Consider the following 26,714-nt stretch of genomic DNA (forward strand, 5'->3'; position numbering starts at 1 on the left):
TGATATTTGTCCATGTTTTTACGATTTTTGTAAGGGAAAAATTTGGATGACATGGTACTCAAGAGAAAGCTACTTTCTACACGATAAGAACAATGAGTCAAGTGAATAATTGAGGAAAATTCTTCTTATAATACCATTCATGATAAGATGGGTTTTTTCATGCTCCAAAAAACTTGAACGAATCTTCCACTCAAATCACCATTGAAATCCATTGCATTTTCTTCCGCTGCAACTAAAATGCCGTAAATGCTGAATTCAACTACATAACTACAGAGGTCTCCCTCACTTATGAGACCACATGACCACATATGGCGAGATATCGCGTTTGAAATCGCGGGTTCGGCACTAGCGCCTCTACACTTCGAAAAATACACTACATCCCGCGATCGGCAGTTAAAATCTCGCCTCAACTGTTTTGTAGGATTTGTTTTCATCGGTGTTCGTGGATGTTCGATTCCGCAATAGATCTGTATGTATGACTAGATAGAAATATGTAATGTTATGAAATTACCACGACGAGTTTTCAATTTGAAATTAACTGTTCAAGTCAGGGAAGGACTCAACTTTCATTCAATACAACTCTAGGGTATTTACTCTTAACACGTGATATTATGACTTGTTTAGGAAGACAGTTTTTACCCAAATTTCTCTGGCAATCGTCGTGCATTTTTACACATGAAGCAACTTACTGTAAGAAAGCTGTTCCAGGTAAGAGTTATTAAATTTTTCCTTCGGGCAATGGTAGCAGCTCATTGGAGTTGGAAGTAAAAACAGTTGTCCTTTTGTTCCAGCCATTGCATCCCTCGGTAAAAAGAAGAAACTAGCCAAATTAGGTCCTACTGTTGAAAAAGTAGTGCTACCAGTTGAAAGCGATCCAGAGAAATTGGTCAACTTTTTGTGTGGATCTAATATTTTCAAAGAAGGCGAGCCAGTCAAACTGAAACCGGATGAGGAATATCCAAGTTGGCTTTGGGATATTCGAACAAGTAAGTGGGAAATAATGAACCAAAACGCTTAACCTATCCACAATAAGTTACTGCGCTGTATTTAATACGGAACTTAACTATGTTAAGCGAAGCACGACCGAAGTATCATTCCCTAGTGGAAGTGGCTGCATAAGGTGTGCCAATTGACCAAGTAGATCGATATACAGCCTGTTTAGCCGTCTCTGAAGGCGATTTAGAAAGAGCACACAAGCTTGTAGGCGGCTATTCAGTATGTGTACCCATCTGTGTCGGCACTTCCTCTTGGGATTGCTGAAGAGGTAAATCCTTGCTCTTCGTTGCTCATTTCGTAAAAACATGTCTTTCGTCCTCATTCTATTTATTAAACGAATCACCCTTACCTTGTTAGTATCTCTGAAGAAAAAAATGGCTCTTGTGTATCGTATTCTTTGTATATTATACCTGGGAATGTTGCTGACTAACGTTTGATTCTTTTCCAATTCTAGCCAAGCCACCTCCATTAGAAGAGCTGAATCCAGAAGAAAAATATTACTGGAAAAGGGTTAGGAAAATGGGAATGGTGCGAAATAATGAGTTAAAGAAATTGAAAAAATTTTAAAAATATTTAATATCTCATTGTCTTTTAAGTATGTTGTAGTATTTTGTAATTATATTTTATTCCAATATCAACTTTGTTAATAAATGGCTAATTGCTTCTAATGACTTCTCCTTTTATGGTCCATATAGGGTTAATATTACAATAATTTTAAACGCTTCCCTGGAGTATAAAATGATCAAATTTTTTAAGGTCTCCAACCGAGTAAGGCTCTTGATCTACAAAATTTTGATGATTATGATTCATTTTATGTAGGCATCGCTCCAGGTTAAGGCATTGGCTGGCAATTTCAGCAGTTATTTAGGATGTTTACCTGCTAGAAGACCATCTGTTCATAAATTTGGGTCTTTTAAATAACAAAGGTAATGACTTCTCTTCCATACTCATGTGAACGGAAGTAATTCTAAGTCACATGTCCTTAGGCTCAAATCAATGCTTCTGGACCAAATTCTTGAGGCACTACTGAGACTGCCTCACAATAAAGGACCACTTGTGTAGTCCCTTAGGAGCAGTGGCACAGCAAGGGGGGGATTCGGGGGATAAACCCCCCCCCCAGGGCTCAGAGAAATTTTTAAGTTTAATCCATTTAACTTAATGGATTAATGTTACTTATAGTAGTGTAAATATTAATAAAATATCCCTCAGAAAGCTGTAAAACTCACCATTTATCTTAAAAATTTTCTGGGGAAGGGCCCCCCTTCCTAACACTTACCCTGGGGGGGTATTCCAAACCCTCCAAGTATTAGTTGTGCCTAAAATCCCCAAGGTAGCCTAATGGGTAGAGCACTTGGCTGTTAATCAAGGGGTATGGGGTGAATAATTTCGAAACCTCATGTCAAGTATCATTGAAATGCGAGGCGGCCCAGAGAAAGGAACTGGACCCCCTAACCTGAATGTTGTAGTTCATGTGCCTGTGGTCTACAATGGTGTGATCTATTATCATTATAAGTTAACAATCCTAAGATTAGTTTGATGCAGCTCTCCATTCTGCTCCTCTATCCACTAACCTTAACATATTCTTGTACATATTTCTTCTCTTTTCTTAACCTGTCCTATGAAACCCATTTGGAGTCTTCCCTTCCACCTGTCCTTCTAAGATTGTTTTCACTATGCCAATATGCCTCATCAAATGGCCAACTTAGCCATCAAGGTTTTCAAAAGACTTCTCTTTTCTCCCACTACCCTTAACGCTTCCTCGTTACTTACTAGGGTTGATCCATTTTATCTTCTTCATTCATTGTTAGCACCTCATTTCGAATGCTTCCACTCTTGACTTCTTTGCTGCTATCAATTTCCAAGAGCTTTAGCCTCACCTAACCAAACCAATCTTTGGGTTGAATCACTGACTGTGAGTGAATGAGAGTTGTCTCTAGCAGTGGTAGGCCTGAAAAATGGCTACCCCATGTTTCTCCACTTACCCTCTAACCGCATTTAACGGCAACCTCTTTCTCTGGTAGAAAGCCCCTGAGTGTGGTGCCAACTCTGAGCAGGGGCTAGAAGATGAACCTATGCAGGGTCACACCGTGGAGAATGAAGTACCCATGACCATTGCCAAGACCAGGAGCCCTATCCACAAAGGCAATCTCTCGGATAGTTTGTGGTTGGTTATGGAAAGACTTCAGAATGAGCCATCCACTAAGGTCTATCTGAACTTTCCGTCATGGAAACTCGTCCAAGAGCGGCCAAAAGATGGAGGGTTTTGGAAAATGACTGTCTGTTTCTCAGAATCAGAAAGTGATGCGCCAGCTGATAAATTATGGAATATTTTTACCGCAAAAGTGGTGCTGCAGAAGCTGGTGGGAAGTCATAAGTAATTTGCAATACTGGCATACTGTGTACTAAAAATTATGGGAAATGGATGATTATGTAGGGAGTTAGGAATTAAATAAATTTACAGGCGAAACCAGTATCGCATCAGCAATGCACTAAATTTAGCTTAGAGGATGGCATAAAAGCGCTTCCAAGTGATGGAAACGGAAAGTTCCATTCCAAAATCTTGGAAATGAGAAGATGCAGTTACTGGATAGAGTTCCAGGATAGGACAAGAGCGACGCTAGATGGGAAGCCTGGGGGGTCACCTCCAAGCATTAGTGCCAAACAAAATTACCACTATATCTAATGTAAATTGGATTTCTAAGCGTGAGGCTGAGTCCCCTGAGCCCCTCTCTGGATCCACCACTGACCATGAACCAACTGTGGGTCCCACTGCAGTATGAACCCTGGAAGAGCGATTCATCACTGCAGCCAGGGGCAGATTCAGCATCAAATTTAAGGGGGGTCATGACGTGGGTCCGGGGAGTATGGAATATAGTGATGGGCACCAGGGATGCCGACTTATAAAAAATATTGGGGGGGCCCAAACCGGAGATTTTGCCCCGGGAAATTTCATACGTAGTTAGTTTTAAGTTTTTTAAGGATTTTAGAAGAGTCACTAGATGAACATTAGAACTCTGATAACTCCAATCTCGATATCTGGACACTCCGGGGAAAATCGACAAGCCTGACACATTTTTTCCTCACACCCATAACGATTTTTTGAGGGGGCTCGGGCCCCCTCTGGCCCCATGTAGTCTGATGGGCACTGTGCGAGTGAGTCAGTTCAAATGTGCAACTCAGCAGATTGAGCTGTGAGACGAGAGAGTCTTATTTGGTGAGTTACGACTCCCTCCTCACACGACTCGCTCTGCACACACTGTGCGCTGCATTTCTGCAAGGCGAAATCAGACTTCCAGCACTCACGACTCCTTCAGCGCATACTGTGCGTGTTGGGGTCGTGAGTGGTGGGATTCGAACTCCATGCGCACACGACCGCTCCCTCGCACAACGTGTTACCATAAGCATCGGTCACATTTACAAAAGTATTATTAAAAGTTGCACGAATATGCTATATTACTTTTTTGTCATCTATAGCTAAGTCAGAAAGATCTTCTTTTTCACTATCAAAATCATCGAGATATTGTTGAAATTTTTCCAATTCAAATCCTGTCATTTTAAGATCAAACTATAAATCTTCTAATTCTTGAATTTCCACCTTCAAAAGGTCATCATTCCACTTTGCCCAATTAGCTGATTGATTGGCAAGTAACCGTAAACCTTTGGTTTGTGGTTCATTTAAATTATCACTTAAAACAACTGTCATAATCTCCATACCAAGATTTCCTCTGCTTTAAGTCTTAAATGTTTTTTGACCGCTCCCTCCGCGCTCAATGTGCACTGAAATTGGGCGAGGCGAAGTCAGACTCCCGGCGCTCGCGACTCCCTCCGCTTGCAATGTGCGCGTTGGAGTCGTGAGCGGTGGAAGTCAGACCCCATGCACACACGACTCCTTTCACATACATTTTCCATGTGAGGCTCATCACACCTTTAGCATATTTAAATAAATAAAAGATCATAGCACTTTTCCACAAGAATTTTTAATGTGTACAATGCGTTTCGGCTCACTGAGCCATCATCTCGTACAAGACACTTCAAAACATTTGAAAATCCCTTTTATACCCTTGAGAAAGGGAGGTTAGGGGAGGATTTGACATCTTTGAGGAAGGGGGTGGGAACGGGCGTACAGAGTAGAGACAGTGGGAAAAGATACAACTATGGGATGTGGGGAACCCACGTTGGAAGGACTATATAGTCATAACTGTAAAATGGCGACACGCGGTGAAGAAGCATGGAAAAATGGGAGGGGTTCCTTTCTCAAGGGGAACGGTTCCTTTCTCAAGAGTATAAAAGGGATTTTCAAATGTTTTGAAGTGGCTTGTACCAGATGATGGCTCAGGGAGCCGAAACGCATTGTACGCATTAAATATTTTTGTGGAAAAGTGCTACAATCTTTTATTTACTTAAATATGTCTAACTTCCACCAATTGCAGCCTGAATCTGTTGAACTTACACCTTTAGCAGGTCAAAGGGAGCACACCAAACTGTTTGCGGGTAGCCCGCTGCTCACCTTTTTACGCCGCTTGAAAGATTCTTCTAATTCATTTTCTGGGTATTACTCTATATAATCTCATATGACCCTTATCGCAATTCTCTCTCCTGCATTTTCCATACATTGTGAAAGAAAAAGGGCTGGAGATGCTCATGTAAAAGTTTTCGTCAACAGCAAATTTATGAAAATAATACGAGACATAAATGAAACTTCGTTCTAACTTAAACAACTGAGATTAATCGAGGAAATTAATTATGAATTGTTAACATGATCATGTAGTTTCTGAGAGAATATTTTGTTTCCGCAGAATTTTTTAAATTGTCGTCATCTCTAAGCACAGGAGATGGAATACCTACATTCTCCTCTTCCCCTTTCTTCCACTCCCCTCTTACCCCCTCCCCTCAACCCAGAAACACTGTGCTGATTGTGAGTCGCACTGTGTGAGTGACTCTCTGCAGTGTGCTGTGAGCAGTGAGGCAGCTTCACAAAAGGAGTGTTTTATGCCATCACTTATGGAATAGGGGAGAGAGGGGTGTTCTTCCACATAAAATTTTTATAATATCCATTTTTTACGCATTTTGGAGCCACAAATTTCATTTTTTTTCTATTGATCAATTTCAGAAATTTAAGGATAAAAAACTACATATTAAACTAATTAAAATTAAAAATGTTCGATAATATTAGGGAGTGGGGGTCATGACCCCTGTGATCCCACCCCCTTGGATATGTTACTGTCTGCGGCAAAAGTGTCAAAAATATTTCCATGGTAAAAGCACCCCCTCTCAAAGTGGAGGTATGTACTTTTTAGAAACCACAGAGATTGGGTAGCCGTGAGGTAATCTCATGGACTTCCTCCTACCAAATTCACCTGCCATGCCCATGCCTGCATCATTTTGAGTGGTGGTCCTACACCCGGTCAATCCCCAGCTGGCAGATATCATAATTCTAAGTTCTCCTGGTTCCACATGTTCAAGATTAGCAATCCTCCTCTAAATATGGTGATAAATGTGATATATAGAGTCACTAAACTATAACTAAAGCTAATTGCTATCACTAATGCTAAGATGCTTAAAAAATAGACAATATTTTTTATTTTGTTATCATTACATTCGTTTTGTTTTGTACATTACGGAGCCTCAATCATATGATTTCATATTAATAACTTTCATGTTAAGCAAAATTTTCAAAATGAAAAATCTTGAAATTAGACGAAAAATCCACAGAGAAAAAAATCATTCGCCTTGACCAGGATTCCTCGCTCAATTTCAGTGGATTCCTCACACACTTTGTGCATTGCAGGGGACTCCCGTAAAAGTCTTCACCGTGGCTAGTCCCAATATACTAAAAACTTGAAATTAGATTTTTTTCCCAGAAGCACAGCTCTGGGTTAAAAAGGGTTAAAATATAGAGAATATTTTGTTCAGTGGGTAATTGTTGCATCTTGTTTTCAATCTCAAGTATGAGAAGATGGTTTTCCTGTCAGACCCTTTTGCCCCCCAGAAAAAAATACTGAATCGGTCCCTGTTTGTAGGGACTCTTTTACTCCGTTGCTAGGCCCACAGAAGAAAGACGCAGATGCTACACAGCCATAATTTAATGGTATTGTTGAATTGCAGGTAGCATACATCTACTTGCATAGCTACCTCTTTCTGTTGATACTATCCCAAAAAATACCGCCAATTGGATACTTGAGCAAAAACACTTTAGTGTTTAATAATAAATATCACTTAAAATTTCATTTTCGATCACACTGCCAAGTTTAAATGCCATTTGGCGGTGACGCTTGGGTTCCTTCCCTTTAAAGTTATTTTTTAGCAACAATAAGAGGTGTTTTTTGAACTCTTCCTTCATACCTTCTCATCTTCACACTTCTAAAGGGATTTTCCTCTCAGCTCCATAGTATAATCAGTGTCTTAGGGAGGCAGTGGGATGAACAACACATTGCATCTTCTTTGCCGGCTATCGATATTACTTGTACCCTCTAACTTCTTCCAAGAATACCAATGAGGCTGAAAAATAATTCCAGTTAATAAAGGTGCACAAAATTCTGAGGTTAGTGTCTTTGAAGAAGTCAAAATTTTAAAATAAGTCAAGGTCACTTTTTCATCAAATATTTCAAAACAGGTATTTATTTTCATCGTACGAATAGTTCATATTTACATATTTTTAAAATGGTTCTAAAAATTGACCTAATTCCAATGAAGCCTTTGGCAAATAAATTTTTAAAAATCAAGCAACCTTTTTGTAAACCAAATAAAATTTTAACTCACGGCCACAGTATCAAATTTCGACATAACTTTTGCTTTCAAAGTTAAAGTTCCACAAGACATGTGCTGGCGTCATACGTATTTATAAAAAAAGAAATCCATGATTTCAACTCATGGGCTTCTTTCTCCTTTTCCAAGATTCCTTCACGATTGGAATTAAAGTTAACAAAATAATTACTCAATCATTTGGGCATATAATTTCTATTACAAAACAATTTAGATAAAACAGGCTTACAAGGCACAAAAACATTCATACAATCCTCATTCATTATCACATTTATGTACAATATTATTCAAAGTCGATAACAATATAGCCTCCAAAATTCTACACCATTTATTACCTTTTTTGAATCAACTCATCATCAACAACTTAATAATCAACAATTTTTAAACACAGTAACACTGGTTTACAGGAATGATGTGCGAACAACTATATTTGAGTTTCTTGATGATGACCGTAAAATTTTTACCATTGCCATCACTGAGACAATTAATTAGTTGAGGTAAAAAGACCATCAATCAATGCAAGGGTTTAATACAATCCATTCAAAAGTCTTTTTTTCCAAGTCAATCCATAAATTAAAAACACAAGGATTCTTTCCGTCATGTTACATAATTAGATAAATTATTACTGATTGAAGAGTTTGTAAGAAGATTTTGGACAAGTTATGGAAACATCAGAGCTGAAAATTCCTATAATTAATTAATTGTCAACATTTTAAATTCATCATGGTAAATTTGGTGCTTGATTTGTGCAGAAATCCACTGCAGGATTCTTTTGTTATACAATAATGGGTAACACAAGGGATAGGTGTCAACTATCCACCCCAGGAAGTACAACTTAACGCAAAACATTCATAGACGTTTCACGTTGCCAATACTTTTTTGATTCTTCAATTACTTACGTAATTTCTTTTATGAACACACCTGTGAATCATGGCTTTTACGCCACATGTTAACTTGCTTTATGTTTCTTTTTATGGTCCCTTCTGCATTCTCTTTCAGCAGTCGGATGAGGCCTTAGTTCTCGGAAGTCAAGCTGTTTGAAAGAAATAAGAGATTGTTCCTTATAGATGTGTATCGATATTAAAGACAGGAGATTTTGATTAAAAAATTTGCGATTCTTATTTCTTTCCCATATACAGTGCAACCTCGATATAACGACACCCCACGGTGCACTAATAAACACTCGCTATAGCGAATTGTCGCTTTACCGGAGGTGGAGCAAATAATAGCCAATATACCTGTTGCGAACAGATATACAGGAACAGGAGTGGTGCGGCGACAGGTAAACATCTATTCAATAAACGTAAGCATAAATCCAGACGAAAGGCGATGTTTTTTTGCATCACTAAATTTCCTTACTCAAATAACGACTAACTATTCAAACAATTTATAAGCGCCGCACTGAATAAAAATCATGCAAAGCATTGTTTCGTCAATCATTATATTTATCGAACGACAGTTTACCACATAAATTTGAGACTGAGCACTCCATTAACTTCATTTCTAACAGATCGCTAGCAATTACAGAGGTTAAGGAGTCTTGATGAAAGTCTTCCGGCGGTGAAACCCTCGCTATGGCGAGAGCCAACACCGAAAGGGTCTCGTAAAAACGAATTTTTTAACACGCCTATTATAGGGTCAATTGACGGTGCATCGGCTATCTCTCGTAATAGCGGGGGTGTCGCTATTACCCGTACTCGCTTTAACGAGGTTCCACTGTATGTAAGGTCAGAAGAGAAGTCATAGGCATGTCTTAGAGTTAGGACAAGTACCAACAGACAATTAAGCAGCATTTATGATAACACACCATTAAACCATGTGATTAGTAAAAGCCAGCCTGGCATCATTTCATTCTAATGAGGCTTATAATATAGAGAGGGACATGTTAGACCTATTTCAGCTCGATATACCACCTATTCATAATCCTTTCATTATTTTTCTGAACAGAAAATCCTTACCGGGAGAAAATTCCATTTTTTTATTTGAGATAAGCCAATAGTACTTATTTACGGTTGAAGACCTCTAATCCGGAAAGCTTGGAACCAAAGCGTATCTGGATTTCTGGTCTCCAGCTCGTGGAAAAAGTGGTACACTTTGAGAATTTTAATGCAATATATGTCAAATCATGACCATAGCCTCTGCAGCTTATTTATGCTAAACTATTCATGTTTAATACTGGATGAGAATGAGCAATAAATACATCTTTTTCTTCATACTCAATAGCTTTCATTGATAGCATTCGCAAGCAGATGTTGCGATATCTATCAATACCTTCCTTAGTAGGACAGTAAATCTGTGCAAATGCTTAATGCTTGATAATTAATTAATTCATAAATGCATTCATGCTCTTGTACTCGACATTTGAGATCCCTACGTGTCCCTGCCTAGGTTGTTTGCGTATGTTCTTAGCGTGTGCTAACTTCCTACTCGCCCCAGAACAAGGCTTGGATAGTAGTGCCACGAGGTGGCAAGTCGAAACACTATGCAGAGGAATTTTCAAACGCTCTGGATTTCTGGTTTTCCTAGTTTCTATATTCCGGATTTGAGGTGCTGAACTGTATTTATTTTACACAGTCTGGGGGGGGAGGGGGGATTTAGAGTGCTACCTCAACAGCTTTAGAGTTTCCTCCTGAATGTGACCGCTATGTAGAAGCCTGATATGGGAGATGAGAGAAGACTGGATGCATTCAAGATGTGGGTATGAAGAAGAATGGAAAAGGTGAAGTGGACGGAAAAAGGAGGAGGAACAATGAAGTGCTGGACATGGTGGGTGAGGAGAGGCAGCTTCTAGTTGAGATACGGAGGAGACAGAAGGTATGGATGGAGCGAGTGATGAGCAGGGAGGGGATACTGAAAACAGAGTTAGAGGGTAGAATGTTGGGAAAACGAGGGAGAGGAAGGAAGAGAAGAGGATTTTTACATAAAATTAAAGGGACCAGGTCTTATCGTGAATTGAAGAGAGAAGCCCATGTGAGATAGGGGAGACTAACGGAATACTTCCTAAATACTCCATGCAGACCAACCCTAATTGGTAGAATACTTTTAATAAAAACTGTTAATAGCATATTTAGATACAAGTTATAATTATGTAACAGATTTCATATAAATCGCCTCAGTATTTTAAAACGTGGGAAATAGTTGTGATTCTGTGACATTTCAACTCCTCCTTGCTATTCGTAATATTCATTGACATTTTTCTTCCACGTGATACACTAATTGGTAGGGGAGACGGCCAGAATATGTGCTTCCTAAGTACTATGAATACACTAATGGTGGGTAACTAATCGCAATCAATGCCTTTCGTTTTCTTTGATGAAGGAAACTACCCTATTGACAGATTTCATAGACAAGATAGTTCAAATTAAAAAAAAGACTCACCAAGTCTTCGTCATCTGGAACCCTTGAGAGGAAATCCAATACTTCATTGTTTGGAACAGTGTGAGGCCTAATGAGTTTTCTCGCAAATTTATTCACTCCAAAGGCCATTATCAAGTACCGGACAGGGATGTAGTAAAGGACAATGGCAACCAATGATATGAGGATTATTGCTATCCACGAAAGATATGGCACTGTAAAATTGAATGTGCTGTGGATAAAAAATAGAAAAAAATAAAATTAGTGTACAAAGCAAGAAATAATAAGAGACAAATTTTACAAGAGTATATAAACAGTTACACCACATAAAAATAATATTTATTAGGGATGGTCAGATCAGATCAATCGGATCCAAATATCTGCGGACAATGCCCTTCACTGGATACTTCGTATCCAAAGTCACGGAAGACATTGAATCTGGATCTGAAACTTTAAATCAATGCCCCAGTGAATGCAGCATCCCATAAGAGGGAGTGGAAAGAGTTTCTATCCTCTCTCCACACGGGCCATTGCACTGTGATGCTTTTCCTACTCATGAATCATTTTATTCAAAAGCTCTCGTCCAGGTTAGGCAACAGAATTTCAGCCATGGAAAATATTAAAGAAAAATACATCAGGTACATAGTGTGAATCTTCCAAAGAGATCGAACAACCTTTGGGGGAATCTCAGTGCCGTAGGATAATAATCACATCAAACAGCAAAATTTTCAAAGAAACAAGTGCAGTATGAGAACACTTGAACAAGACGGGAAGGACGGGAAACACACACTGCCTAAATGACATAGCTCGGCCACCTTCACTTTGAAGGCTACAGCATCACATGCAAGATTGGACGTGTCCATCCCTTGGTCCCTCTCAAAGTGATAAAGAGAACTCAATGCAAGCTACGTGTGCACACTGTGGCATGAAACTATCATGATGAAGTGCAAAATCCACCATTTATAATACACAAAATTAATACTATTGAGGCATACTCAAGAGAAACACAAGTCAGAATGCAATGAGAAAGTGATGAAATTTGGGGGAAAGTGCGTGAGGAAAATATTTAAACTCAGCTGATAATGTATCCGCAGATATAAAGGTATTTTAATTTCCAAATGCAAGCGTAACAAATTAGATTCTGAGTGTAAAAGGATATAAGCTTTCAAGTTAGTTTTTTAAACACAGTTTTAACATTATTTTTAATCCGTAAAAATATTGAAATGTGTACGAAAATCAAAATAGCTCTACTTTGATCCTATGGACCCACAAGAAACTTGAAGAAGACCTAGAAGAAAAATTACTTCATTTTATAACAGGCAATTAAAAATGAATTTGTATCTGAAAATATCCAAAGATTCGACTCTGGAAATCAAAGATCCGATCCAGATCTGGTTCTGAAAAAAAGCCTGGATCCGTCCATCCTTAACCTTTTCCCTACTGTGCACGTATATATACGTGTGGACGTTTCCTGACCCGGAAGACGACGGGCGTATATATACGTGTGAGATTTTCCCGGCCAGGAGAACCAAAGCCGTATATATACGTTTTCTAGCTCCCCCCCCCTTTAGGACGGTCGTGCTTTTACGACGTCTTTGTCTGGGGACTCAACACTTCGGGGTTTAGGATTAACCCTCGGAATCCAGGAGCAGGTACCCGGACCCTTCGTCTTCTATAACCCCTCTCAGCGGTACGGGACAGCGGTCATTCAATTGTTTATACAGTCAGTTTTCGAAATAAATATTTGTTCATTTCTCAAGAAATATACACCAAGAATTGAATTATTTGTCTTTTGAGCTGCGTTTACAATTTTTAAACTAAATTCTACGACGAATATTAACTTATATCTCGAGTTATGTATAAACATCAACATGGAAATTGTTGCTGCGTTAAATGCGTTAATAATGACCTTAGAACTTCGTTTAAAATTTGATAATGCTTAGATAAAAATGAGGAATTCAATTCAAAGTCTGTAATTTACGTGCAAGAAACAATTATCCATTTGCTAAATACATATAAGCAATACATAAGTTGACCGCGAACCAATGCCGCAGGTATGGTCGTAAACCCGGAAAGGAGGGAGCACAACTACTCTCGGAGTCCGAGATAATGCGAAGTCCCTGCGTGGAGGGGTCGAAAAAGGTTCAGCGAGACCCTTCTTAACGAATGCCCTCCAAAAATGCTCCGTACCACGAGAAAGAAGAGTCTCTTGGGGCTCAGTGCAGCAGTCATGCTAAGACGAAAACTCCGCCGTCTCGAAAGGGTTAATCATAACCTATATTTGGTTATCACTTATAAGCAGCAAATACTCACTTTTTAACGCTTTCACATATAGAAGCAATGTAACCAATAGCATTCTGAACTGATTGGGTCACCTCCTGGATGGCCTGTAACCTTTCCTTCAGACTTTTCTTTTCCTCCTGCAAGAAAGGTAAGTGAATTCCATTCAATGAAATGTTTTTAAGCCTCCTCTATTTAACAAATACTACTACATCCAAGGAGAAATATTCTACAACTATAAGGCTGAACTGGGTGAATGAAATTTTCATAATAAAATCAAAATTAATTCCTTGCAATAATTTTCTTTTACACCTGCAATGAGCAGTCAAAACACATGGTAAAAAAGACAAAAGAGCTAAAGAGGCAAAAACTCAGTTCCTCTATGGTACAATTCTAAAAAAGAATTTTTGAGCTAAAAATAGCCTCATCAGAGGTTAGTTGAATTTGGTAATAAATGACTTTGAGTTTCAGGGTTACAGACTTTAACAGGAAGGGAATTCTACTCCTCAATTTATGAGTTATCATGAGTATTTACACATATCACTTCTTTGTTTCCCAGACTTTACTTGAAACTTATGGCTATTTTTACCAACTGTACTTGGTTTTTATAGTCTCCTATTGATTCCTTCATTATCTTTTCCCCTACTTAAAATCATTTTACACTTAAAATTAACTATACCTTGTCCTTATCCTCTTCATCATCGTCTTCATCACCTGATGGTTCATCCTCCTCCTCATGGTACGGACTCCAACCTCCCAGCAAAGACATAACCTGAAGACATCGGTGACAACATATTTGAAATTAGACACTCAAAGGTGGCAACATACCAATGTAATTCCATGTAAATTTTTTCTAACATTTTGAAATTATGATTAGTATTTTTTTAAAATTAAAATTTGTTTTCATTTAAACACCAATATATGTTCAGAAGAACAAGTAAAATTTCAACCACCTATGTCAAAGGAATAGATTTGCAAAAAATATATAAGAAATAGAAAATTTAAAAAAATCGAGGTTCAATTTTCAGGTCGCGAAAACTGATTTTACTGTGCAATCAAAAGGGTAACCTACCAGTGTAAATCTACGTAAAAAAAATTTGTAAATGTTATGAAGTTATGATTAATGCAATTTTTTAAACTAAAATTTCTTTTCATTAAAAAAAACCAATATATTCAGGAGAATAAGTAAAATTTCAACCTCCTAAGCCAAGAAATAGCTTTGCAAAAGAAATAAAAGAAACAGAAAATTAAAAAAATCAAGATTCAGTTTTCAGGTAGTGATGGGGTGGCCTGAGGTGGTGATCCCCCTCCCCTCCCCAGGAAACAGGGGTTCCGGGAAAATTTTTGAAAAACGACATGCCTGGAAATACATTTTACATCGCTTTGGTGCTTAAAATGAAAGTTCAACCCTTTTAGTGCCAGGGGGCCAATCCATTGGCTCGGGTAGTATATGCGAAGAGTGCCACGGGCCGATCCATCGGCCGGGCTTATTTTGCACTGATGCCTTTTATTTTTTGAGCTTCGTATAGATTTTGTCTCTATTTTTTAGTATCTGTCATGCTTTAACATACCCGTAAGTATTGAGAGTCAATGAAAAAAAAAATTAGTTTCAGAAAATGCATATTAGGCTTTATATAATTTTTTTAGCGTAAACCTACAAATTCAGCAACAAAAGGCCTGGCATTCTTCAACAAACCAGGAAAAATGGGCTGGCACTAAAAGGGTTAATCAGATGCTGTTATTATATGTCAAAACTAGACAATAGTTTTAAATAATGTTTTTATTTGTCTGAGGCTTTGGGGAGGGGGTCTATCCCCTCATCCCCCCCCCTCCCCAGTGTTACGCCACTGATTTGAGTGTGCACTAAGAGGGACAAAACAAATGATCATGTGATTCAGGCTGAAGCAACTTATGGCATCCACAGGAGCCACAACTAGAACTTTATTTCAGTTGCAAGTGGTACATAGTGTGCACCCATCCTGATTGCGCATTTATTTGCCTGACTGCATGCAATATCTAATTAGTTTTTATGTGATAAAACAGTGAAACTCACCATATATTGTTTTAAAAATATAAGTAACATAGCTATAGGTATCATATATGGCTCAAAACAATGGCACAATACAATAAATGATACAAGAGCAACAAGACTCCTTGGAGTGGATTCCCATTCAAAGCAGCCCCTGAAAAGAAAAAGAAGTACATCATGTACAAAAAAATATTTAATTGCATAAGTTCACCATTACCTTTAAGTTTAACCCTATGACATGAAGTACTTGTATCCCACATTTAACATGAATTCACTAAATACACTTTTTGCTACAACACAACTCAGTCTCAGTTGTTCTTTATTTGTTCAAGCTCTCCCCCTCCTTTCCCTCAAAAAAGGAGTTCCCAGAAATCTCATGTCACCTCTTTGAAAGCAATGATTTACCTCAATATATTTGTGAAGTAATTTCCTCCACAAAAGATGAAAAAAACTTGGATTTTTGATCACTATGCCATATCAACTGTATTGATGCATGGGTGTACCCGGGATCAAAACTAAGGGGGTGGGAGCAAGCCGTGGTCATCCAAGTTGTAAAATTTTAGCACAGTAAAGGTTAACGAAACAAAAATTTTAAGAAAATTATGACAGTGCATTATTATTTCTTAAAATTTTTGCTTGAAAAACAAAATAATGATTTTTATTTTAGTTCTGTATCTAATACTAATATCATTATTCTTCAAAAGAATATTGGTTCAAAACTTTCGTTTTGAACAAAATTTATTTTTGCTTCTGGGTGGGGCAGCTGCCCCCCACTGGGTACACCCATATGTATCGATGTCCATGGATGTAAAATACAGCAGACTTCCAATTATCCACGTTGCGGTTTATCTCTGCATGAGTTCACACTCACTCAATGTTTTCTGCATTGTTTTTAAAAAACAATAAAAACGGATGCAAAAGCAGCACGATATTTGCATTTAAATGCATGGCTACTCTGGACCCATTACTTCCATCAGAATTCCCTTCGTAAAATGGAATTATTTTATTTACTTGCCGACAAGGAATGTTTCAAGTTTACTTGGACTAGATCTAGCATTGCAGATAACAATCTGTGGCATGAAAAAAAAACATTTTTAGGAACAAATCTATAATATGAAGTGATGAATACCTGCTCTCATGTTCACTCACATACAAAACTTTTTCAGCATATCTTGAAATATTACAAAATTTGTCTGAAAATTGCAACTATCTAAACGCACACATTAAACCCTTTTTCGGGGCTGGATTCATGCCTAATGCACAATTGAATAATGAACGTACAATTTGACAAGATGTACTCACCATAGGTATTGAGGAATATGAAGCACAAGCATCACCTGATGTAAGGAAAAGCAACTGTCTTTGTTACACTCTGGTACCTCACCCTGCCCTAACTAGCAGGCATCTAAGGTCTTTTGCAATTCACTGGATTTTTAACAACCAAATTATCTACTATATTGGTTGTAATATTGAAATTCAAAGGGAAAGGGTAAATATGAAATAGAATCGGAAAAAATATTGGCAAACCTCCTTCAAACTTAGTTGAATAATACCGTATTTCCCGGCCGATAAGACGCACTTTTTTTCTCCTAAATGTGCTGTAAAATTTGCCTGCGTCTTATGCGCCGATGGTATACGGATATCACGGGTATAACTTCGTCCTATAATAAGCAACCGTTTTGACAGGATAAATAATTACCATTAAGTAGTTTTTAGTGTATCAGGCATTGAAAATAGTTCAAATCATTAAAAATTTTGATAATAGCACTCTTTTGAGCAGGTTGTAAGAAATAAAGTTTTAATACGTCGATGTCTAACTCCCTTAAAAAAATTCCCGGATAAATCAGAAATGCATACAATGTAGCATGTTTAGTTTAATCTTGCAATGGGTGCTGCTGCAAAACTTACATACATTGAGCCAAAGGAGATGTCATCTATATGCTAATACATTGTATCTCTCACGATAAACTCACGAGTCTACCGGCACCACCGGCACTCAACCTTAGGTAACAATGTATGAGCTCGGTGTTCAGTCAGTTCAGGCGTAATACGTATCTTTCTATTTAGTCTGCACATATGCTTCTAAGCACAGAAACTTGGTAATTTCTGTATAAAAAGTCAAAATTGGAATAACCTAATGGGATCTAAAGAGAGAAGATTGTCGTACAGTATTGCGTTTAAACTTGAAGTCGTGAAATATGCTTCGGAACACGGCAACCGGGCAGCTGCAAGGCATTTCGGCCCACCTCCAACCGAGAAGATGATACGAGAATGGCGGAAGCAGAAGGTAGATTTAATGAATGCAAATAAGAGTAAGAAAACTTTACGTTCATGTTCTCCGAAATGGCCAAAGCTTGAGGAGCACGTTAAGACCTGGATAATAAATCACAGGAAGAACGGGATCACTGTTTCAACAAAAATGATTTTAATAGAAGCGAGAAAGTTGGTGATAGATATGTCTATTGTCGATTTTTCTGGGACAACGTCGTGGTGTGAAAGATTTATGAAGAGAAATGGTCTGTGCATGCGTACTAAAACCACAATAGCACAAAAACTGCCACCCGAATACGAAAGAAAAATTATCGAATTCCATAAATACGTACTTAACCTAAATGAAGTGTTTTGAAATAGGACAGATAGGAAATATGGATGAGGTTCCCTTGACATTTGATGTGCCATCAAATAGAACTGTGGACGTTAAAGGTGCAAAGACAGTTACGATAAAGACTTCCGGCAACGAAAAAACACGCTATACTGTTGTCCTTGCGTGTTGTGCTGATGGTTCAAAACTCCCTCCTTTGTTGATCTTTAAACGAAAAACGCTGCCTAAGTGTACAATTCCACATGGAATTTATATTCATGTTCATCCTAAGGGATGGATGGATGGGGAGGGTATGAAACTGTGGTTGCAGAGGGTGTGGTCCCGGCGTCCAGGCGGACTTCTGAAGAAATCGTCTTTGTTAGTGTGCGATCAGTTTAAGGCCCATATAACGGAGTCCGCAAAAATCCTTGCTACAGAACTGAAGACGCATCTTGCTGTGATTCCTGGTGGATTGACTTCTCAACTGCAGCCTTTGGATGTTTCAATCAATAAACCATTCAAGGGATTTATGCGTGAAGAATGGATAAAGTGGATTGAGGCACCAACTCATGATTTCACACCGACCGGGAAAATGAAACGGCCGTCAATTTCTACCGTTTGTGAGTGGGTGAAAAAGTCCTGGCAGAAAGTAAAAACTGAGACTATCATAAAGTCTTTCAAAAAGTGTGGAATCAGCAATGCGCTAGATGGAAGTGAAGATGACATTTTGTATGAGGAAAGTGACGACTCCCGAGAAAATATCCACGCGAATGATTTTAGCAGCAGTGATGAGGAATTTCTGGGGTTCTATGATGAATAAACTCTGATATATTTGCTCATTAATAATTTTAAAAATTTTTAATATAAGAAGTTCCGTTTTTATGTAAAATGTTATCATTAAAATTCTTTTCTGTATTATCCAAGTATTTTAGTTTTTTTCGTAAATTTTAACCTGAAAAATCCAGGTGCGTCCTATGCGCCGGTGCGTCTTATAGGCCGGGAAATACGGTAATTAATTTTAAATAATGAAATTTGTGCTTAAATTATAGCATGAATTTAATTTGTTTCAAACCCCACCCTCTGTTATTTACGTAGCAATTTTATTTACCCAAAGTCTTCCATAAATATATGATTGATATTCATATAAAAGCTGTTGATGGCTTTTATTTACATGTATATCTGTTTGGTGTCTACCTGCCAATTTGAAAAAGTTTGTGAGCACCACTTTTAGTCACTGAAAACCAAGCAGCTTCAATATATGATGTTAAATTTTTGTGAACCACGTATTTTGTAAATACTCAAATCAGGCAAGATAAATAGCAGAAATAATTGACATATAGGGGAAGCATTAAATATGTGTACATCCTGGAGAGGTATGCAACAAGAAACTACTAATTAGCAATGCACGTTGCCTAACGCTCCAGGCGACTGCATGAGCCTTCAAAAATCATTACATATTTGCAAACAGCACTTCAACTTATGCATAAACTTGACAGCTCCTCAGGCTTGTGACAAAATAATATTTCTTTAATAAGAGAAAAATACAACTTAATTTCGAGTTATACCTACCCAAATTATCACTGACCAATTGAGATGCACAAATAAGTATAGGTATTTTAGAGACTGACCATTGATCAGTTGTTCATTAAAGTGAGTTAAATTTTGAAAATTGTTCTCATTCATATTTAGGAAGGTTTATTGTGCTGGGTAGCCCAAGTTCAAATCTTAGTACAAACAGGATATTTTTCAGAGGTAATTTGAATTAAAACTGACAATGAGTACTTTGTGATCTGAGTAATTGAGTACAATATGTAGTTCATCCTCACTCCTGACCTAATTATTATGCAAATCAGCTGAAAACATATTTGGCTACATGATTGCTGATAAATGCCTTTCACAAAATAAAAAAATTCTAGTAGAAATCTATTTCTCTCTTACATGACTCACCAATAACATTTTGCTGCATTATATAATTCTCATGACATAATGTAAACTTATGGCCTCAAATGACTCTAAGAATTTGAATTAAAATAAAATAAAAGAGACAGACAGCAGAATAGATAGATTTTGAATATCGTTTTATCTGTAATTGCAATGGCATTACTAGGACTTAAAAATGGGTTAGTAGACTGGTAGTGAGGCTTACTAACTTATGTATTCCTTTATGCATGTTTATGAATTTTCCTAGTATTTTAGTATTTCTAACAGCATGTTTGTCTTGTTCTAGCTAAATTGGTAGATTGCCTTCATAAGCAAGACAGAGATGAATCCCATGTTGCGTAACACATGTTTGTGGTAGTAAATTTTAATTCTCTGAGGCATTTTGGTGATAGTACAACCCTTGCCAAACACCTCTACAGGTGGCTTGCAGGCTGATGCATACATGAGTGATGAAGAAATAAGTAGTGAAAAATTGGAACTGTGGCCTTTGTAGTTTGAGTGGTAGTACAACATGAATTCAAAACTTGATTAAACCATAAATTTTTCTGCTGTGGAATTTCAGGGTGCATTGGTTAATTATGCGATGGGATTTTGTCGATTTTCAAACCCCCTACTCCCCCCTCAATGACATTTCGCGAGATTCGACTAAACCCCTATTCCCCCTTCTAATCTCACGTGAGATGGTTTAAAATGCACATTTTCAGTGTCAATACCTTAATATATGCTTCATTGCATAACATGATTGTACTCGTATTCCTACTGATCTGAGTAATACCTGGTTTCCAAAAACCACGTATCCATGGCTGCGAGATCATTGACTTAGATAAAGCCTGAATAACACGATCATTTTTTTTCGTCGCGAAAGTGATCACTTTTGCGATCACTAGGTGAAATGATCGTCGCCGGCAATTGTTTTTCGCGATCGCGATGAGGATTCCCATCGCTATTTTTCATCTCTAGTCCGGTTGGTTTTTCCGTCGCTAAAACCGTCACTAAGACCCCATATCAGCCAATCGGAACGCATTCCCCTATGGAGCGATTGCAGCACTACGTTTGACAATTGTGGGAACAACATAGGTAAACATAAACACGCTATATATTTTGGTGATGCGGGTCCTCTGACAACGAGCTGTGATATCGGAAATGATGCGAAAAGCGACGGCGGGAGTGACCATGTGATTCAGAAAAATGATCACTAGAGCAATCGCTTTTTGCGACGGGAAAAGTGATCGTGATAGTGATTACTTTTGCGACGAAAAAAAAATGATCGTGTGATTCAGGCTTAAGTGGTTTGTGCGAATGGTTTGAAACCACTGCACAACGCCAGAAACTACAGTGTCAGGCACCATGCTGCATAGTCATGTCTCGTGCAAGTTGCCTGGGATGCAACTGCTGCAAGTTGTGGATCCGTGATCTTTGAGCACGATCGCCAACCGCTATGCTTTGTAAAATGGAGCCTGGAACTCCCGTGAATGCAACGGGCACACGATCACGCCATCGCGCAGCAACGGTTATAGATTCAAATGGATATTACAATCCCAGTGTGGTCTCGCATTAAAATGCAAATATTCTGGTGCTTTTTTGTCCGATTTTATTGTTTTATAGGAATCATTGAAAACGTCAAGGAGCTTGAACTCATGCGCAGATAATACACAAACCAGATAAACCGCAGCTGGATAATCGGGAGTCTGCTGTATTTTTATCTAAGATTAGTGAAGACCTGTATTTAAGAACTAAGATCGTAATCTAGAATCACATTTTACACCGCTTCTTGGGAAAAAAATATGTGACACTTGACTCCCTGCTCCTCCTAAATGCCTTATGTAAATAAATGATGCCCCCTTAGTACTGAAATATTTATCTGTGTTTCACATATATCACTTTGCCACAAAAATATTGAGATTCCCACAAACCATTATCTACACTTATCTCTAAAATTATAAAAAACTGCACTGGTATCCCTTGGGTTCCAAGGTCCACAATAGAAATACGTGGCACAAAAGTAAGGTTTGCAGAAATGTAGCACCTTATTTTGTTGACATTGCCGTCTTTCCACTATAAAAGTGCCTTCTACAGCTACAGAATCCATGCGATAAAAAACTAAGTAAGGATACTTACTGTAGAAATTTCCCTGCCTCAATGAAATGCATAATTATTGCTTTAAGCCTCATCACATTGCGTACAAACACTTGGCGTTTGAATTTCAGCTCACTTTGCATGTACTTCTCCTCTTTTGGATTCAGGGTTCGGATACAAGCTCGAAGCTGTAAAGGCAAAGAATTGTGTAATTTAGTGGGTTTCAATTAGAATTAAAAGCTACAAGAGTCAATCAAAAATATCATTCTTGCATATGGGTAAGACCATATTTTTAAAAGTAATTTTGAAGAACAGTATACTAGTCTCGCAATGCAAGCAGGTTTTGATTCCATATCACAGCAACTGAATGCCAAAAGATCCTCTGATATGAGGTCACTACTTGGATTAGGCCAGCTACATGTTATCATTTACATAATGGACATCAATTAATGATTGAAAGATGGCATAAATTTGGAATGATAGTCGACAAAAGTAAATCTCAAAGATCTTGTCCAAAAACTGTTCGCTGCAAGAGGACTTAAGCCTTAACTATGCCTTAAATTCCAATGTGAGATTTTAAGACCATAATTTACTATACCTGATGTCTTTTCTTATTTTATAGTTTTTAGCGGTGAATCATATTATCGATTAAACCGGAGCTACTAAAGAAATTCCGGCTAAAAAATTGAGAATCCACGTTAACTATTGATAAAATTTCAAAATGTTTTTCCATAAGGAAATTTAGTTAATTAATTAGAGCGCAATAGAAAAAATTCCAAAATTCAGATTACTGAATGTTGCATTATCATCACACACGAGCAAGTATGCAAAGTTTCAAGCTGATCCGACTATGGGAAGTTGGTTAAAAATCAATAAAGATTCCATTGATGAAACAAACTGACCAAGTTACAAAAAAACATGTAAAAAGAATGACCACTCACATAGTTCCACTCCACTGTCATCTCGAGGAGAATTTGTGGAAAGCTTCCCTTGGCCCTTCCCCTCAGCTTCTTGTCTTTTAGAGCGTACCACCGCTTCTCCCCATTTCGTATCCTTAGAAGTGGAATGGCAACCTTACCTAGGAACTCTACTTTGTGATCTCTATCTTCATCCCAAACTGTTACCTCAAGCACCGAATGAATGTCCTTCACATTGCTGGAAAGTAATTAATGATAAAAAAATATCAAAAGACACATTCCATTTATGAGGAGTTCATTGTATACAAAAATCATTCAGAGAGCCCTTTTTTTTTAGTGAATTCTTAGGCAGCAAGTGAGAGAAAACAATGGTGTGAGGTGAGGTGTTGTGGAATATAATGATATAAATGAAGTACGTTAAGGATGTAGTATGTTTATGCCCATTTTATTTTTTCATGAACAAGGAGTACCCACAGATGATGATTGAATGTGCCAAAACTAGTTGTAAGAGAAAAAATTACAATCAACATAGACTACATCGAATAACTTGGCTCAGGGCCAAGGGATATTAAACAGCGTTAAGTTTTCCATAAAGGACATTACAAGTAAAAACATATGAATGAAATGGATTGGTAGCATGTTGAAAAGGCTCCTTGTAAGTCTAAAAAGAAGATAATTAAGGCAACTAATTTAAGAGATTTTTTGCTACAGCAAATTTATTGCGTACTTACAAAGTAAATATTTTATGCCATGATGGAGTTAATGTTTTATATTCAGTCTGAGTTTGAAGACGAGAATTAACTAATTCCAAAACACAGAAAGGATCAGATTTTCCACCTAAATCCGCAGCAACCAGACCCTGAGCTTTATACACTTTAACTGTTAAATGACCAACATCCTTCCAGTTGTGGAAGGTATTCCAAATAATCTGAAATGAAGGAAAAAGAAGTATCATTTCACCACATTGCACATACCTGTTAGAAAGGCTTTGATTGATTTGGTAAAGTGATAATTATGAATTCATGCTTTTTCTAGTTGTGTAAGAATACTGAAAATACCAAAAAAAGAAAACTGTATGTACACTGCCTCTAAACATTAAGAAACTCAAAGTCAAGAAGTTTTCAGGCTTGTATCTTCCAAGAAAACATCACATATCATACTGAAAAATTGAAATTTTTCTCATATCACTAGTTTGTCACTTTTACGCATCCACCCAAAAGAATACGATTTAAGTACTGAGGTAATAACTATATTTTCGCCTTTTATATTATCACAACACCAGAGATGCTTTGTATCAAGATAGGGGAAAGATAAAAATGCAGTGAATTTTTGGTAAGGGGGTAAAATAGAATTTGAAGGCATTAAATCAGGACCATCTACTCTGCTACCATTCAGGTGACTATCATTTGCCATAAAATTTTCCAGTATTTTGTCTCCAATTTGTGCAATGGAAACAGACAGGTATTTGAATTTTCCAATTTTTACAAAAATGAATTAACAATAATTAATCTCTAAAGCGATACTTACATATCTATTTTGAATAATTTTTCTTTCGATTGGATTTTCTTCATAGGAAGAGAGATCTGAAATGGTTTCTGAAGCAGTGGTTCCACTGATAGTGAGTAATAAAAATAATGAACCAGACCCATCTTGAAGATCTTTCCATATTCTATGAGTTTTTTCTCTTTCAAGCTTAGAGAGATCAATAACACACCTAGAAAAGATAAAATAAATAAGGATAAGTCCAAGTTCGCTCTGAGAAAATGGCTTGGTGGTGAAACTGGTAGCACGCCTGACCGGCAATCGGGAGGTCCGGGTTCGAATCCCGGCTAAGGCAAATATTTTTTCATGGTGAACTTCATCCTTTGGTGTATCCAAAATCACTCCTTTACTACAATTTCCTATCTCTATACTTCATTCTATACCCCAGCAATAAAGCCGCACTAGATTTATTTTCATTTTAGTCACAAAATATGAAGATTAACCTTTTCCCTACTATACACGTATATATACGTGTGGACGTTTCCTGACCCGGGAGACGACGGGCGTATATTTACGTGTGAGATTTTCCTGGCCAGGACAACGAAGGCCATATATATACGTTTTCTAGCTCTCTCCCTTTAAGGGCGGTCGTGGGTTTACGTTGTCTTTGTCTCGGGACCTAACCCTGCGGGGTTTAGGATTTACCCTCGGAATCCGGGAGCAGGTACCTGGACCCCTCGCCTTTTATTACCCCTCTTAGTGGTAAGGGACAGCGGTCGTACAATTGTTTATCCAGTCAGTTTTCGAAATAAATATTAGTTCACTTCTCATAAAAAATAAACTAAGAATTGAATTATTTGTCTTTTGAGCTGCATTTAAAATTTTTAAACGAAATTCTACGATAAATATTAACTTATATCTCGAGCTATGTATAAACATCAACATGGAAATGCATTAATATTGACCTTAGAACTTCCTTTAAAATTTGACAATGCTCAGAAAAAAATGAGGAATTCAATTCAAAGTCTGCAATTTACGTGCAAGCAACAATTAAGCATTTGCTAAATACATATAAGCAATACATAAGTTGACCGCGAACCAATGCCGCAGGTATGGTCTTAAACCCGGAAAGGAGGGAGCACAACTACTCTCGGAGTCTGGTATAATGCGGAGTCCCAGCGGGGAGGGGGTCGAAAAAGGTTCCACGAGACCCTTCTTAACGAACGTCCTCCAAAAATGCTCCGTACCACGAGAAAGAAGAGTCTCTTGGGGCTCAGTACAGCAGTCATGCTAAGACGAAAACTCCGCCGTCTCGAAAGGGTTAAGAAATGGCCTGAATTTATAAGACGATAATTATTCTGAACCCTTTCGTACTTGCGCCTACAAATGGAAAATGTTTTCCATGCTACTAGTAAAATGAGAATATTTTAAACCCCTATCAGTGGAGTTATTTTTTGGGGAGGAGTTCCCTTCGATTTGGGAGCATACTCAACAGGGTGCCCAGTCACTGAACTAGACCCTCCAACACTTTCTTAGCATGATTCCAAGGTCAACTTATTACACTAGCAGTGCTTTTTAGAAATGCATATTGTTCATGATTTTCAAATATTTACAAAGATCCTGACTAATCAGGGCACACCTCCACAAAAAAGGCGGCAAACGGAGATGAACAACTTTCTGCATCGACACTTGAGTGGGCCTGAGGAAGCCAACTGGAACGTTGGCGAAATATTGTCCTACAAAATGGATAAACACGGAAGAATACCCGGAAATATCATCATAATCTCCGCGGAAGCCTACTTGGAAAGATTAACCAATATACTAACTTTGGTTGCAATCTGTGCAGCCATTTGGAAATGCGTTATGGATAGACAACAGACATCCTCTTTTTATATAGGGGAACCTGGGGCTGAATGGAATGGCAGGGGGGGAATGAGGAGAAGGATTTTTTTTAAGAGCGAAAAAAGTGCTGCGTAATAACTATATCTAGTCCAGATCTAGTACAATCTGGACTATTTATAGATATTGCAGCTTTTTTCACACTTAAAAATCGCTTACCCTGTTCCCCCTGGGTTCCTCTATATAGATAGAGAGTAACATTCCCAGCTTTAAAAAGAGCCCTCTCTCCCAAGTTCTGGGGGGTGATCCATACTCCCCGGACCCAGATCATGAATGCCCACCCAAATTGAATCTGGACCTGGGAGTTAATCAGTCTTTTAGACCTTGCCCAATCCTTTAATGGCTAAGGTGACTCTGAAAGATAGCTTCTAATGATAAAAAAATAATAACAGTCAAA

At 37.9% G+C, this 26,714-nt stretch overlaps 2 protein-coding genes across 7 annotated transcripts in view; one reads left to right on the forward strand and one right to left on the reverse strand.

Annotated features, from left to right (window-relative positions):
• Positions 1–417: 417 nt before the first annotated feature.
• On the forward strand, positions 418–1,664 carry LOC124169035 (39S ribosomal protein L54, mitochondrial). The gene is made up of 3 exons (XM_046547498.1): positions 418–708; positions 792–986; positions 1,451–1,664. Exons 1-3 carry the CDS (start codon positions 612–614, stop codon positions 1,561–1,563), a joined length of 405 nt encoding a protein of 134 aa, XP_046403454.1. The 5' UTR covers positions 418–611; the 3' UTR covers positions 1,564–1,664.
• Positions 1,665–7,937: 6,273 nt separating this feature from the next.
• LOC124169842 (multiple C2 and transmembrane domain-containing protein) overlaps positions 7,938–26,714 on the reverse strand; it is a 251,284-nt gene continuing 232,507 nt past the window's right edge. For all 6 annotated transcript variants that reach the window (XM_046548628.1, XM_046548629.1, XM_046548627.1 and 3 more), the window contains 9 exons: positions 24,464–24,650; positions 23,668–23,864; positions 22,961–23,174; positions 22,062–22,207; positions 15,446–15,575; positions 14,072–14,164; positions 13,426–13,532; positions 11,137–11,344; positions 7,938–8,791 (listed from right to left, as the gene is read on the reverse strand). In XM_046548628.1, the coding sequence (XP_046404584.1) occupies positions 8,708–8,791; positions 11,137–11,344; positions 13,426–13,532; positions 14,072–14,164; positions 15,446–15,575; positions 22,062–22,207; positions 22,961–23,174; positions 23,668–23,864; positions 24,464–24,650 (1,366 nt within the window). In that variant the 3' untranslated portion in view covers positions 7,938–8,707. The remainder of the gene's footprint in view (positions 8,792–11,136; positions 11,345–13,425; positions 13,533–14,071; positions 14,165–15,445; positions 15,576–22,061; positions 22,208–22,960; positions 23,175–23,667; positions 23,865–24,463; positions 24,651–26,714) is intronic.

Source organism: Ischnura elegans, chromosome 12 (genome assembly GCF_921293095.1).
Source record: "Ischnura elegans chromosome 12, ioIscEleg1.1, whole genome shotgun sequence".
In the NCBI taxonomy this organism is placed as follows: domain Eukaryota; kingdom Metazoa; phylum Arthropoda; class Insecta; order Odonata; family Coenagrionidae; genus Ischnura; species Ischnura elegans.